A 15,619-nucleotide genomic window follows, 5' to 3' on the forward strand; every position below is an offset into this window, starting at 1 on the left:
GATTGGTAATGGGGAATGGAGTGTTAGCAGTGGCCATTGAAAATATAGTGTTTTGGGGGAAGAAAAAAATTTCTCAAAACCTTAGCTCTGATACCATGAAAAAATGCAAAGAAAAACTCTAATTTTGATAAGTAGATTGCTTACCTTGATGGGTAAGTCTTATGTATTTATAAATAAACATAGCTGTTGTACAAGATTCGTTTACAATATTCAAATTTGAATTCAAAATTAAAAACTTGAATTCAAAAATCAAATTCAAACCATAACAGATTCGTTATGGTCTTTCACACACAAAGAGTTAATGTTATCATATTTCTCAGTATTCCAACAACGGAGAAAATTAGAGAGCGAAGCTAATTTGGGAGTGAGGCCCTCAAGTCCCATCTCACTCCAAGCCTTACATCAAATTGTAACTCAGGATGGCCTTGCCAGGCAAGCTGGTAATGAAACAATTTTCTTCCTGAATGCAAGGGGAAGCAAGTGTTAATAAGAATAGGAGAGTGATCAGACCAAATGGCAAGCAGAAATTATAATTTTAGATTTAGAAAAAAACACAAGCAATCCAGTGAGGCAAAAGCTTTATCAAGAGTTTCTAGGGTGAGATGGGGGGGTTTCTTATGATTAGACCAAGTATACTTGGGACCCTCCCCATTCAACTCATGCAGATGGAAATTATAGATGATCCCATTCAAGTGAGGAAGGGCAGATGATGGTTTAAACACACCCCCACATTTATCATTTGGAGATAACAGCCCATTAAAATCTCCACATATGATAAAAGGATCAGAGAGCGAGGAGATTAGAGACGAGTGTTCAATCCACACCAGTTTCCGAAGGTTGTATTGAGGGGGAGTGTAAATAAAGATTACTACTCAGTGAAAGTTGGAATCACAAAATTAAACGCGACAAGGTGATCATTGGAGAAAACCACAAAGGAAGGGTGTATTTGGTTGGAAAGTACCCAAAATCCTCCTTGGAAACCTCTTAATCCTTTACTGGGAACAAAATGCAAGGAATTATAAGATAACAAGGTCCCATGAAAATGGTTAAGAACAGCATTGGAGTTCTTACATTTAGGTTCACAAAGGAACAGAATATCAGGATTATATTTTCTGCATAATTTCTCTAATCTCAAAAGAGTAAAATTTCCATTGATTCCACGTACATTCCAGCTTAATAATTTCATACTTACTAACTTCTCTCTCCACTTCCCTTCAAAATGAAATCCAGGCCACAGATAGATAAGATAGCACAAAATATCAGAGAGAAGTATCAAAATAGTGAAGACAACAACTACTAAGATTACTAGACTAAGGATAGAACGCATGAAAGCTACCGTTGAAGGCCTGAAGGAATACACACAATCAACCACCAACAGTGTTAGAAACCATGGAGAACAAATGGATATTAGGAGAAGTATTTAGCAGTTTTGCAGACAAATTGGAAGAAACAAGAATAGCAATCTAAAATAAAAATAGCAAAGTTATCTAAGAACCACAAGAAATGAGAAACGGGGGTCACCTGGTTGTCCATCAGTGGTTGATCCTGTGATGGTGCTTGATAAAAAGTATTGGAGAAGGGGTGTAGCATATTCTGAATTGCCCTATCAAAAATCCGCATCATAATATCCTCTTTCATGGAGTTTAGAAGAGAATCAGGGTTAATGAAGTTAGATAGGAGAGAGTTGACAAAACACTGGAATGAGTCCATAGGGTCAAAAGGAAGAATATTGTTGTTTGAAGGCCTCTTCCTCTTGCGGGTGGGGTGTCCTTCCTCTTCCCTCCAATTCTCATCAGTTTCTAAAGGCTTCTCCACTCCCCCTTCACCCTATTGCCTTGGCAGCCCCCATTGGCCAACTCATTGTTGCAATATACATGATAGATGTTCACCGTTTGGGCCCCTTCTGGTACCAATTCTTTTTCCATGAATGCACCACATTTTAGTGGCTCACAAGTTTGGGTAGCTTTGTCATCACAAACGAACTTACCATTGGATTTATATTTTTCTCCTTCTTTATATTCCTCATCAAAAGAGCTTGCAAGTTGTATCCTACCAAATACACTTCATCATTTTTTATTTCTTTGTTAGGAATATCCTCTCTCACTTCGTCACACTCCATTGCCATCAGATTTGTCTCATCCACAACCATCGATGTCATGGCCGGTTTACGGTGGTTGTTTCTTAAATTTGATAATTTTATAGTTTTAAGTTAAAGGAACTTCTCTAGTGTTTTGGTTGAGTAAATTTTGGATGAGCCCAATAGGATAGGGCATGTCTTAGCCTTCACAAAGGATCTAGTGAGAGGGGACTCAATATTTGGGATCCCATCCAGTAGCTTTCGGTATGGGCAGGATTGGTCTCCATGAGACACACGTCCACAACGAGTAGAAATCATCTTCAGCTCAAAGAGGCACTTTGCTAGATACACTTCACCTTTGATATTACGAATCGACACTTGCAATTCCACCGGCAGGTTAAGATCATACATGACTTTCACCCGAGTTGCATCCGGGGGTAGACCTGAGGCCTTGATATTGATTTGAATATCAACCACCTTACAAAACACTGAAGCCGCTTCTGACAGTAGTGGCTCCTTGTAGCAATCTTTATGTATATTGTGGATTTGGATCCACTATGCCAAAGGGGGTGTCAGATCGCCAACAACAACATTCTCAGGAAAAGAAGTGAGAGCAACATGCAGTATGCAAGAGTCAATCCACCAGAGAGCAAAGGAGAGTGAGTGCTCTGTTCCGATAATCCTCTAACACAAACTCCATGGCCAGCAACGTTACGTTTAGTCATAATATTTTTAAAAGTGGTTGACATATAATTTTTACCATGACACTGATTTACTCCGAGTTTCACCCCTATAATATAAAATATATATAAAAAAAAAAAAAAAAAAAAAAAAAAAAAAAAAAAAACTTGAAAGGGTATTAAATAAGAATAATTAGGTCATTTTACCATTTAAAGTGATATGAATCACTTTATTTTTAGTCTGATAATATTACAAGTGGTTGACATATGATTTTCACCACAATAGTGGTTTTATTCCGAGTTTCACCCCTATTATAAAAAATAAAAAAAAAAAAAACTCTTATAGCTGGGCAGCCACAAGGAACCGTGCCTCGTTGGAGTCATGGAAAAGAAAAAGGTAAGAGCAGGTAAAGTGACGTGCACTGGCTTGGCCAAATAGGCCCATACACATTGTCTGATTTCTGGCAAATTTGTTAGAAACGGAGCTGACCAGCTAGATCAACGCTCTGTCTCCGACGATCAAGTCAGTGAGTGGTTTTAGGTTGCAGAGCTCCTTGGAGCTTAGGAAGCATTTGAATACTTAAGGCGGGAAAAGTGCAAGTAGATTCGGTGAATTAGAGTGTGTTACCTTGTGTACATGCTTCAGACTTTATTTATAGACTCATTTTATTGACTAGATCTTCTTCCAGCCATCGAATGAACGCTTTAAATCTAATGGATAGGATTAAATCCTTATATGGCTTTCGAGTTGATCTGTATTTGGTTTGAACCATTGGTTAGTCTCAGTTGGACCAATGCAAATCGGATCTTGGGTGATTTATTCACAACATAGTGATTTACTCTGAGTTTCACCCCCATTATAAAAAATATATAAAAATGTATTAAATAAGAATAATTAGGGAATCATTTTATTTTGGGTAAATATCACTTACCTCCCCTCTTAGCTGGACAAATAGCACTTATACCCCCTCTTAGTTGGATAATGTCGCTTAGCTCCCCTCTTACCTAGCAAATATATCAAACACCCCCTCTGTTAACTTTCTCGGTTAAATTTAACTTTTACCATTAAATATTTTTCTAAAACCCTAAACTACCCTTGGCTAGTTGTAATCACCTTAATAGTTAAAATACTAAATTACCCCCAATTAAAATAGTTATTAAAAACCAAAACCAAAACGCAAATTATCTTTAATTATTAAAAGCCCAACATGCCCTTTTTTTTAATTTTTTATCAAACAATTAAAAAAACACAAGGTATGTTTATAAAATTAAAAGCATACTACTATTTTGGGTTTTTTTAATTGTTTGATAAAAAATAAAAATAAAAGGGTATGTACTGAAAAAGTTAACAGAGGGGAGTGTTTAATATATTTGTTATGTAAGAGGGGAGGTAAATGATATTATCCAGCTAAGAGGGGGTGTAAGTGCTATTTGTTCAGCTAAGAGGGGAGGTAGTGATATTTATCATTTTATTTTTAGTCTTATAATATTAAAAGTGGCTTACATGATTTTTACCATGATAGTGGTTTATTCCGAGTTTAACCCCTATTACACAAAACTCTTATATAGTAGCTTGGCAGCCACAAGTAGGGGTGCAAGTTTGGCCCTGGCGGCCCTGACCCGCCCTAAGCCCGCCCTAAGCCCGAATAGGGCTTGGGCTAAAGATTTTGGCCCTAAGGGCGGCTTAGGGCCAAAATATTCTGGCCCTGAACTAGGGCCAAGGGCGGGCCTGGGATTACTCTCTGGCCCGCCCAACCCATCCCGGCCCGTCCCTGATTTTTTGCCCTGACCCAGGCCTTGATTTTGGCCCTGATCCTAGCCCTGATTTTGGCCCTGATATTAGCCCTGATCCTGATCCTGATCCTGATTCTGGCCTTGATTTGAGTCTAAAGACTCTGGACCCTCCACCCACATGGAGAGGAATTAATTGTAATACATATAGGTGGATACTTGACACGTGTCAAATTTTAGAAACATGATCATGTTTTGTAGAAAATTAATAAAAATAAATTATAACCTCGTTACCAATGTAATAAACATCTATTTGATTTTGGCCCTGATCCTGACCCTAATTTTGGCTCTAATCTTAATATTAATTTGACGATGATCATGTACTACAGTACTATAATTTTACCATGATCTTCATACTAACATTGATATGAGTCTTGATTTTGACATTTAGTCACTTTGATCATATTAGATTATAAATTCACTTTTTATATTATTTTTAAGGTAATTTTATTTTTCCAACAACGTCATTTTTAGTTCAATAAAATATGGATTTTGTTTTATGACTAAGGCGAGATAATATATTATAAATAATAAAAACTATTACATAAAGAATTAATATCTAACAAATCTATACCCCCAACTTCTCATCATGAATATCTAACAAATCTACTTTGATATTTCAAAAAAATTTATTAAAAACATATAGCTATGTTTGTAACTAAAACATCATTTTCTTTAACTATGAAAAAAATACTTTTTTTTTGTTTGTTGAGTACTAAATTATCGTCGATTTACTTGTTAATAAGGTTTTGAATATGATTTTTTTTGTATTGAATAAAGATATCAATTTATTGAACAGTTGTGAATGAAAATATACTTACCTAAGGCTTAAATTCTTGACTTTGAAGATAAAATTTTCATTTATCAGATTCCTTTTGAATTCTGAATCTCTGATGTTTCTAAGTTTACAAAAAGAGTTTGTGTGACATTCTCTATAATTGACCTGACTTTCAAATATGCCTAAATTTAATTACAATTCTTCTCTCTACTTATTCTATTTCATGAATAATTTTAACTCTTTGCTGCCGGAGAAAAACCAAAGGAAAAAAGAATAAAAGAGAGAGAGAGAGAGAGAGAGAGAGAGAGAGAGAGAGAGAGAGAGAGAGAGAAACATGGGGGAAAGACAAATTGAAAATTTGAAATGAAGTTTGACCATTGTCTTAGAAGCTAGAAATTATTGAGAATTGAGATAAATCTTTTTTCTTTTTCCCTTCAAGTTTACATATGATAACCATAATTTTCATCGAATAGCAAAATTAAAAAACCCTAGAAATTTGGATTTATCTATTTCTCTAAAATCTAAATGGGTATAAATAGTTAAATACATATTGAATATAAGTTTTGGATTATTTGTTGACATCTTTACTATTTATTTTCTAGAACTGAGTTTGGAATTTAAGTATTTAATTATTTTAATATGTATTTTAATTTCTACCTATCTTACATTTGATATTTACGACCAAAGATATGGCCAATTAAAGCTAGGGACAAGGCCAATTAGGGCCAGGGCCAATCAGGGCTAGGGACAGGGCCAAGGATAGGTCCAATTAGGGCCAATCAGGGCCAACCCATCCCGACCCGACCCAATTAGGGCGGGAATGGGCTTGGCTTGGCCCTGTAGGGCTTAGGGCCAGGGACAATAATCATTGGCCCTGAACTAGGGCCAAGGCGGGAATGGGCTCAAATTATACCATATAGGGCTGGGCTTGAAATTTCAAAAGCCCGGCCCAGCCCGGCTCAATTGCAGCCCTAGCCACAAGTACCCCGTTGGAGTCATGGAAAAGAAAAAGGTTTTTTTAATTTTTTTTTTTTTTTTTTTGGGTAAACATAGAAAAGAAAAAGGTAAGAGCAAGTAAAGTGACGTGCGCTGGCTTGGCCAAATAGGCCCATGGCCCCATACACATTGTCTGATTTCTGGCAAATTTGTCAAACGAATTCAAAAGCTTACACATGCATGCAAGTGCAGTGCAGTTTGCAGTTTGCAGTTTGCAGCGATAAAGCCTTAGAATCTAAAAGCTCTCCTCTGGTCATTTGCATAAATTCATCATTGCCTCTTTTTATTTCTTTTTCTATCTTTCTTACTTTCTTTCTGGGTGAAAAAGACACCACTGCCGTCACCACCAAAGCTTGTTTCTGACTGACCACCCAAACCATAAATAATTAAATAGATATAAATAAATAAACAAACATTTTTAAAAAATACCTGAAAACGATGACGAATAATGACCGTTATAGACTCACTAAAGACAATTGCATTTTGTGGAGGAACTTTCTGGTACGACGATAATCTCAAGCAATAAATTTAAGGTCTGGAGTGATTTTAGTTTAGCTTATCTTGTATGGTCCAATTTCATTATTATGTGAAATTGATGAATTTTTATTATCTTGCAACAATGCAAGTTATCTCTTGCATGATTCTCAGATTTTGTCTCATGTTTAAAGATGCAAAGATTGTAATCTTTCCTCCTTTCATATTCACAACCGGAAAACCTAGTGCGTGCAGTTTTGAGATCAAATTCGAAATTTTAAAATTTGACGTTAAAAGATTAAGCTTAGTGACCCCTATGAGGACAACATCAACAGACTTAAAGAGCTTACAACCTGTAAAAGGCCTTAAGTTCTCTATGTCCACGTAAGCCTAATGGCTGCTATATACATTGTCCATGACACCCGACAACTAACTTAAGTAACCATGGACAGGATAGTTAGCAAACTAAATGCACGCACAAATGCCCTGTCCGGACGTAAATGACTAGACTCCGCTAAAAGCAGACCATTTCCATCGAGTGAAACCTCAAAGAAAAAAAAATGCACATGATCCAGTAAAACTCACTGTGAAGGATAGATTTTGACAGCTCAATAGAAGGAAGTACTTGAAAGAGAGAGAAAAGCAAGAGGATATCTTATGCGGTTCTGGGCCTCCCTGCATGGCCCACTTCCTCTCACTTTGTGCGGTAGTTGTGTTCCATCTCTTTCTTGTCTTTAACTGCAGCACTGAAATTCATGACCATCAGCAGATCCTCAGGAGTCGATGTCATATGGATCCCACAAACTTCTTTTTCCCTTCTCTCACTAAAATGGAAAAGATCAAACCCCACAACAATGCTGCATTGTTGTGGGTCATCACAGAAAAACTTGCACTTCCCACAAATTTCAGAGTTTGGAACCCCAGAATCAAACTCTTAAGATAAACCCAGTAAGCTCCCTACTTTCAAAAAAGAAAAAAGAAAAGAAATACCAAATCATCACCAGAAGTTCAGATCTCAGGGTGGTCCCATCCATTAACTCTGTTGCGTAAAGAAAGAAAGGCAAATAAATAAAAGAAGGAAGCAATAATTTTCTGCAAACTTGAATCATAGAGAATGGATAGAGAAAAGGTAAAGGGAGGAGACAATGGAATAAGCATAATTCTACCACAAGTAAACCAACCCATTACAACAAAAGACAATAGAAAGCAAGGAATGATTTAAAGGATTATATCATCTTCACAAACAGGAGAGGAAAAGGTTAACCAAAAAAGAAAACTAATGAAGAGTCTTACCAGCCTAAATTGTGATAGAAAGAACAAAGTGATCAAAAGAAGTTCCCCCCACCCACCCCCACCAAAGAAAAAAAAAACAGGAGGGAAGAAAGAAAAGAATCATATAGCAAAAGAAAGAAAGCCCCATTAAACACTAAAAACATATCTATACAATAATTTCTTCCCTTCCCAATCCCAACCCCCCCCCCTCCCTCTTCCCCCCTTGTTTTATCCCTGCCGCACCATCTTTCTACCCCCTCTCAGACAGCAACAAATCCCAGATTAGAGAGCAATGCTCTGTATCTGCTCTGCATTGCAATAACAATTTTAAGATACCAGAAGGGGTAATCCTCAATCTGATTGCTCAATCAAGGCATTTCTTTTAACAAACTCTATATTGTATAGGTGACTTCCAATTTAATTTAAGGAAAGCCTCAAATCCCATCTGGGGTGAGTGTATCACTCAGGTCTTCTTGTGAGTGCTTAGGTCTTCCTATGAGATCTCTCTGATGTACCATCACTCTCTGATGCCCCTACCTTGCCTTCTATGTCATTTGAACCAGAATTCTCCTTCATGGATTCAATTTCCATGCTAATTGTTCGGCTCCTTCTGTTCCTCCGATCCTGCCAAAGATAAAAATGCGTATAATTATTTCAAATTAATCCACAACATTTGACAGAGAAAGAAGTAGAGCAAAGATTTAATCAGCACCTCACGAGATGGAAATTCATCAGCTTCAAGCATTCGAACAACCTGACCCATTTTGGGTCTCTTCTCTGAATCAGGATCCACACATCTTAAGGCAACCAGAAGGGCACGTTTTAGTGCTCGGGTTGAGGGTTTAAGTTCAAGGTTTGGATCAACGACTTCCTCTGCTCTTCTAGTGCCCACCATCATCTTCAGCCACTCAACAAGATTGACCTGCCACAGGCACAAGTAGCATTACATTTCAGGTTTCCTCGCAAGAAATAAACATATATGTATCTTTTCACAACAAGTAAGACTTGTCACAAACCAAAATAGGGGATAAGTTAAGTAGCCAATAAAGCTTACAGTAAGATACCTCATTTGCAGGCCGACTATAGTCCACAGGATCCCTTCCAGTGACTGCTTCTAGCAGCAGTACACCAAAACTGTAGACATCACTCTTTTCATTTAACAAGCCTGTATTTGCATATTCAGGTGCCACGTACCTTAAGTAGATGCACAACAAAACAGTCTTTAGCAGTATTCGACCAGAAATCATCTCCAATAATCTCAAGGCACAAGATAGAAGAATTAACCAAACCAAGCATGCAAGAAGCTATGAGAAAGGAAAGAGTTATTAATGTAGTAGACTCACCCAAAAGTACCCATTACTCTGGTAGTGATATGACTTTTTCCTGCACCCAAAAGTTTGGCCAATCCAAAGTCGGAAACCTTAGCATTGAATTCTTCATCAATCAAGATATTGCTTGATTTTATGTCACGATGTACAACTTTTGGTTCTATTGCTTCATGCAGATAAGCAAGACTGTGAAACCCATTTACCCCAAACAAAATACCATATCAGAGTATTGTTTAGAGCATGAAACACGACAAATTAATGGAAACGAAATTCCATGGAAGCCATTAAGATGGGAAATGAACTTACGCCTTAGCAGTCCCAAGGATAACCTTCATGCGAGATTCCCAACTAAGGCAGCCGTGTTGACGCATAGCTCCATGAAGCCACTGCTCTAAGTTGCCATTGTTCACATACTCGTACACAAGCATTCTGTATGATGTGACAGTAAAAAAAAAACTATGAGAAATATTAACAAAGCATGTATGAGACAAGTCTATATGTAGCATGAAAAGGGATGATAGATGTAGTAGTCACTTGTCCTCGATTACAAAGTTAACTATGGTTCACCGTAGTTAAATTAAACATCAGGAATGGAAAAGCATAACTAAATCTCACCTGTGAACACCCTCCATGCAGTATCCTAGAAGGCGTACTAGATTCTTATGTCGAACATGACCAATAGCTTCCACTTCAACCCTGAATTCCTTCTCGGCCTGCCCTCTATAGATCCAATTCAGTCAACAGGAATCAAAGGCTAGTGAATAATCATAAATGGTTAAACCAATTTTAATTGAAAAAGGCTAGAGAATAATCATAAAATGGTTAAACCAATTTTAATTGAACACAGAGCACCAAAGATTATTCTTACAGATTGTTAAGGAGTTTCTTCACTGCAACCTCAGTTCCATTCATCAACCGACCCTTGTAAACAATACCATATCCACCCTCCCCAATAACATTCTCAACCGCAAAGCGATTTGTTGCGAATTCAAGATCCCTAAGAGTAAACCAGTGACCCCATCCAAGATGTGAGAAATCAGGCAGACCAACTAAAGGAGAAGCTGATGCAATTCCATAAGAAGGCTGCCTGCGAGCAGTCCCAGAACTTCCTTCTTCCCATGATTGTGAACTACAACCTTTCTCAAGCTGATAAACTGAGCTGCACTGGCTGAGGTTATCTGCCTCACTAGATTTGCTCATACCCAAATGAACTAACATCTTCTCTGAATCTTTGTCACTTAAATTATCATTGATTGTAAGGGCAACACCTTGATCATGGAAATTCTGAGCTCCAACCCTGTCAACTTTGATTTCCTTCGACACACTAGGAATTTGAGAAAGTGAGAACCTGTCTAGGGTCTTTGATTTCCTCCGAGATGTGACCCATATAGATAGAACAAACAAAACCAACAAGATGAATGCACCAACAGCGACACAAATCCAAACCCATAGTTGCAGACCCAAATACTTCTTTGACAAGGAAGTGTTCAGAGAGCTCTCAGGCGACATTTTTAACTATCAAGATACAGAAAGAAGTCAATTGCCTATGTGAAGGACTCGAGATCTGTTCAGTAAATGTCATGAGCTGCGACACTGATCCAAACCACCTGAAATAGCGAAAAATGGGCACCATAAATTTCTCTCTAAAATATTTCTGCGCAGTACAGATCTAGACTTTCTAGCGAGTTCTCAGAGTTGAGAATATAAGTAAAATCATACTGTTCCCATGTTGAAATGCCTTGGAAAACAAGGTAGAACCACTAAGAAAGCCACCCATTCGAGGCAACTTTATTATCCATTATTAATACCCACGCTCCAATCCAGGAAAAAGTGAGAAGATACAAAGTACTCATTTATTCAGATTAAAAAAATGGGAAAAAGGAACGAGAATCTGATACGTCTCTTCAAGAAGTTCAAATCCAATGTTCCATGAGAAAAAACCGATCACAGAACAAATCTGATTTGGGTTTTCAGCCATGCAACAATCAAGCAAATTTCATTGCCATTCAAGCCAGAAAAATAATATATATTCAACACAGAAAGGAAGAACAGACAAATCCGAAACGCCGCAGAACTCTTTCCTTTAACAATAAGAGTGGGGGAAGAAGAAGACACAAAATTCTAAGAAGTATGAGAAAAATATTAGACAGCATTGCGTGAATCCACCCAAAAAAATTAGAAAAAGTACCATTCGTGGGGATCTAAAGCCCTGATCTTCCACCTTGAGACCCAAGTCTACTATCGAACTTTTCAAGCATCAGCGTTAATAGGCATAGATAGGCACATTCAACTAGAAATAGGTCCTTTTTCTAATCCAAAAACGAAAACTTGCAGAGAAGTAACAGCTTCGAAGCAGGGGTTCAGCATCAGAGGTGGGTCAAAACCCAAATGAAATACAAAAGAGAAGTACACCAAGGCCGGACAAAAATCCAATCTTGGAGCAATAGATGCAGAAGAAGAGTAATTTCTCCTTTCAGAACTTTAGAAACCCAGAAAAGAAGAGGTTGGTGAAATGGCCGGTGGGTCTGTTCTTTGAAGATGAATGAAGAACCTTGGAAAGCCAGAAAGGTAGCTTGATTTGCAATGGAGGTTAATCACAGAGAGAGGGAAACAGTAAAACAAAAGTAAAAGAAACACAGCAGCCGCATTTATAGCGAGAGAAAATGTAGGAGAAGATTCAAAAATGCAAAAAAGAAAGAAATACAAAAAAGATTGAACCATTCAGGTCTGAAACTTTGGGCAAGGAAATGAGAGAGACAGATGAGAAAGGGAGGTCAACCCAGAGTAGCCAAACAGTAACTGCAAAGGGAAAACCCAAATCTTGATTCTTGAATGGTGCTTAGTCTCATTTACTAAATTACCCTTTATTAAAATGTACGCCTCCAGAGGATCTTAAATTTTATTCTAAAATTTTCTGGTAGGTAAATATTTGATCGAAAAGCAGCGCAAGAAAATAATAAATCATCTTAATTACACAAATCAAGGAGCAGGATTGGTCAAATTGTCCAACTTACTAAGGACAAGGCCCTCCCAGCTAGAATATCAACCACAATATTAATAGTTCTAAAAGTACAAGAAAATGAGCATGACATAAAGGAGTTTTGAATACTCCTAATGTCTTCTCCAATATTGAGCACCTCTAAATGGGGAATCACTTCAACATTGATCCGAATAACAAACAGGAGACATGATCCTTGAATACTTGAATAGTTCTAAAGGGTGTCAATTTATGTGCAAGCCATTAATCAAAACTAAAATTGTACTATTTGTGTCATATCATATCGAATCAAATAAATATTGTACGTGATGCATCCAAAATCTGCTCAGTTTTTTTATTTTTAAGGAATGACCTGCAAAACAGTGTTAGATGTAGCCCAACCGTGGGGTCAGGAGGCCACCTCCGAAGGCTAAGTTAATAATAGAACTTATCACAAAGTTTTGATGAGTTGCAGAACTTGAATTCAATATAAAATGGAGGGAAACGATTCAGATACCTCTGTTGGGTGTAAGGCTTTAGTTTATGTAGGATTTACCTCCCTTCCTTGACTGTTGGATACTTTTGTACTTCTTCTTGGTGACTGTCAAATGGTAGGGTTTTTACCATTCTTTCATAGATAATGGCAGTTACTATGATTAACATGATCGTCCGCTCTATATAATGGTAGTAACTGCTTATAACTCGATCACATATCATGAATTCCACGGAATCATGTTTATCTCCTCAATCGTAAGGTTCCTTCTTCCCTACATAATTGTCTGGTTCGAACTTTAGGCCAATCTCGACCATGGTTGAACCGCTCGACCAGAATCTATGACCCGACAGTGGTCAAACCCGATTCAGTGTTGTTTTATCCGTGTCAGTATGGTATCGATATAACAAAGCAATATCGTTTGATAATGGTACGATAATAATATAGACAGAATAATACAACGAAACATACTAGACTGATACCATACCTAATACTAAAGTTGTTTTATACCAAATAAATATGATACACTAGCAATATGACATACTTGTACCGTTGGTATTTGCTACAAAAATGTTGTAAGGTAAAATTATTTGTTACTATACTAATACCATACCAAATACAAGTTCAATACTAAATTGACACCCTCAAGTACTCCAAGGTTTTAGTTATTGGTATCATTTACCAAAAGAGAATGAGAAGCAAAACAAAATAACTATTAGCATCCCATTCGGCTGATATCAATACAATACAAAAAAAATTTTTGCCCAAAATACAATACCAAATTGGGTGAGCTTATATTGGTGCAAATTTTGCTTCTAAAACTTAATGAATTCGGGTTGACCTAGGTATTTTAGAATCCTAACCCTGACCTAAAATACCTTAGTTTGTTCCTAATCCACACTTATATTTTAATCTTACTTGGTTAGGTTACATTAGATAAGGTCAAACAACCTTAGCCATAATAATTGTGATCTAACTCTTAACCTTAAAAACAAAATAATAATAATAATAATAAATTCAATATTTCATATTATTGTCATAAATAAGGTGGTAAGATCAAATTAGGCACGACCAACATAGATCAAACACTTGACCCTACCCGACACTCATGGTCAGAATTTTAAGCCTAGATCCCATTGAGGCTCAAATAGAGTGAGCCAACTCCAGGCAACTAGAGCCAAACTTCCGTCCTTAATATTTATCATGTCCGATGTCAAATGAACTGATGAATCGATAAACTCGTCTAAACTATTAGTTTTACAATTGATAATTAAGCATCTAAAGAGAACCCTGGTCATCATTATGATTTTAACGATAATTATAGGGATATAAAATAATAAAAATTTTGAAAAGGAAAAAAAAAAAAAAAAAAAAAAAACTCATTTGCCATACCAACCGAGTCCTCATATTCTTGGACAATCAAATGTATTCCCACTATACAATAAGGGATTATGAAATGACTCAACATCTACCATATATATTTAGTGGGATCCAGTACTTTGTATTTTCTGCTTTAGAATTTTCTTAAGCAATTCAAGTGTGTAAGTAGTGAAGTGTCTTCGTAATCTTATTTGGTTGTTTCCTATTGTAGTAACTGACCATAAGTCTCGATCAGAATTGTGCTTTTCTCGCACTCTTCAATCATATATATATTTAGAAAAAAAATTAATCTTTGAATCATCTAATCAATGCTAGAAATTAAAGCAATCTTCCAAAGATGTGATACAAGAGAATAAAGAGAAAACAACCCTATGAGATTTTTATTGTCAATTAAAGACTTTGACTGAAACAAAGAACATTTAAAATTGTAAGTTACCAACGGCTCTTAAGGTTATTATTGTTAATTTAACTAAAATTTTGACCAACCCAAAACTAAACCACTTTTAATATCAGTGGAGGAACTTCCAAGGATGTCAAAGACTTCATTTGGCTTGACTGAAAAATATAAATAAATAAAATTAAAAGAAAGAAAGTAAAGGAAACCAGAGATGCCACGTGATGGGTTTGGGATTCATTATTATTTTTTTTTTATTATTTATTATTATTTTGGTCGTTCACAGCAAGAGAGAGGTTCCTTTCTTGGATGTCATTTTAACTTGGGAGGGGATAAAAGGCAAACCCTTAGATTAGAAGCATGGCTTTACATCAAAGTATGTATTTGTTATTATAAATAAATTTAATAAAATAAAGTAAATTATATAGCCACCTCATGGGTTCATAAAATCATTATATTTCATGTATTTCTGAATTTAATTTATTATGTTTGTGTCCATTATGTTTCAAATGAGTATGGATCTTCAATTTGATGGTTAGAGGATTTTGTTCTTTTCACACGTCTTTACTCACAGCATTTATAATTCATCAGAGGTGATCCTTCTCCTAAAGATGTGGCAGAAGAGCATGAAGGAATCACAATTCTTTACTTGGACAAGTATAGGGCTCCCATCTCATTTCAAATTATATATCAAACACATTTCTATTGTTAGAATAATGGAGATTAAGTGGTGATTCAACATCCATGATATTTCAGAATTCCTAAACTGCGCTCCTCTACATTCATTGACTTTCAAGAAGAAAAAAAAGAATTTTAAAATAATAAAAAAGTAAGAAGGTGAAGAGCAACAATAAATTCTTAAGTATTTCAATTGTTGAAGTATTTGAGTTATACCTAATTTATATTCTAATATAGGTCATCAGATTGATTACGATCCAGTGGTGTAATGGACCTTATATGAGTGTCCGATTGACAGTAG

General features: G+C 36.4%; 1 protein-coding gene across 2 annotated transcripts; it reads right to left on the bottom strand.

Annotated features, from left to right (window-relative positions):
- Window positions 1-8,306: 8,306 nt before the first annotated feature.
- On the bottom strand, window positions 8,307-12,196 carry LOC148998826 (putative receptor-like protein kinase At2g42960). 2 transcript variants are annotated; one of them, XM_089141684.1, is made up of 8 exons: window positions 11,585-12,193; window positions 10,265-11,003; window positions 10,012-10,116; window positions 9,703-9,825; window positions 9,412-9,582; window positions 9,133-9,262; window positions 8,781-8,990; window positions 8,307-8,692 (listed from the first exon to the last, which is right to left on the bottom strand). In XM_089141684.1, exons 2-8 carry the CDS (start codon window positions 10,903-10,905, stop codon window positions 8,552-8,554), a joined length of 1,521 nt encoding a protein of 506 aa, XP_088997810.1. In that variant the 5' UTR covers window positions 10,906-11,003; window positions 11,585-12,193; the 3' UTR covers window positions 8,307-8,551. The 2 variants fall into 2 exon arrangements, with proteins under 2 accessions (XP_088997810.1, XP_088997811.1); XM_089141685.1 differs by lacking the exons at window positions 8,307-8,692; window positions 8,781-8,990; window positions 9,133-9,262 and having other exon boundaries at window positions 9,408-9,582; window positions 11,585-12,196.
- Between the last annotated feature and the right edge of the window lie 3,423 nt (window positions 12,197-15,619).

The sequence above is a fragment of the Hakea prostrata genome, unplaced genomic scaffold, assembly GCF_041222555.1.
Source record: "Hakea prostrata isolate BN-2017 unplaced genomic scaffold, UWA_Hpros_2 contig_119, whole genome shotgun sequence".
NCBI lineage: Eukaryota > Viridiplantae > Streptophyta > Magnoliopsida > Proteales > Proteaceae > Hakea > Hakea prostrata.

Excerpts from the sequence above, each read along its gene's own strand:
- LOC148998826 (XM_089141684.1), bottom strand. The coding sequence starts at position 10,905 with ATGTCGCCTGAGAGCTCTCTGAACACTTCCTTGTCAAAGAAGTATTTG. Across the intron at positions 9,583-9,702 it reads ATCCTTGGGACTGCTAAGGC|TCTTGCTTATCTGCATGAAG; the intron begins GTAAGTTCATTT and ends TGGGTTTCACAG. Across the intron at positions 8,693-8,780 it reads ATGAATTTCCATCTCGTGAG|GATCGGAGGAACAGAAGGAG; the intron begins GTGCTGATTAAA and ends TATCTTTGGCAG.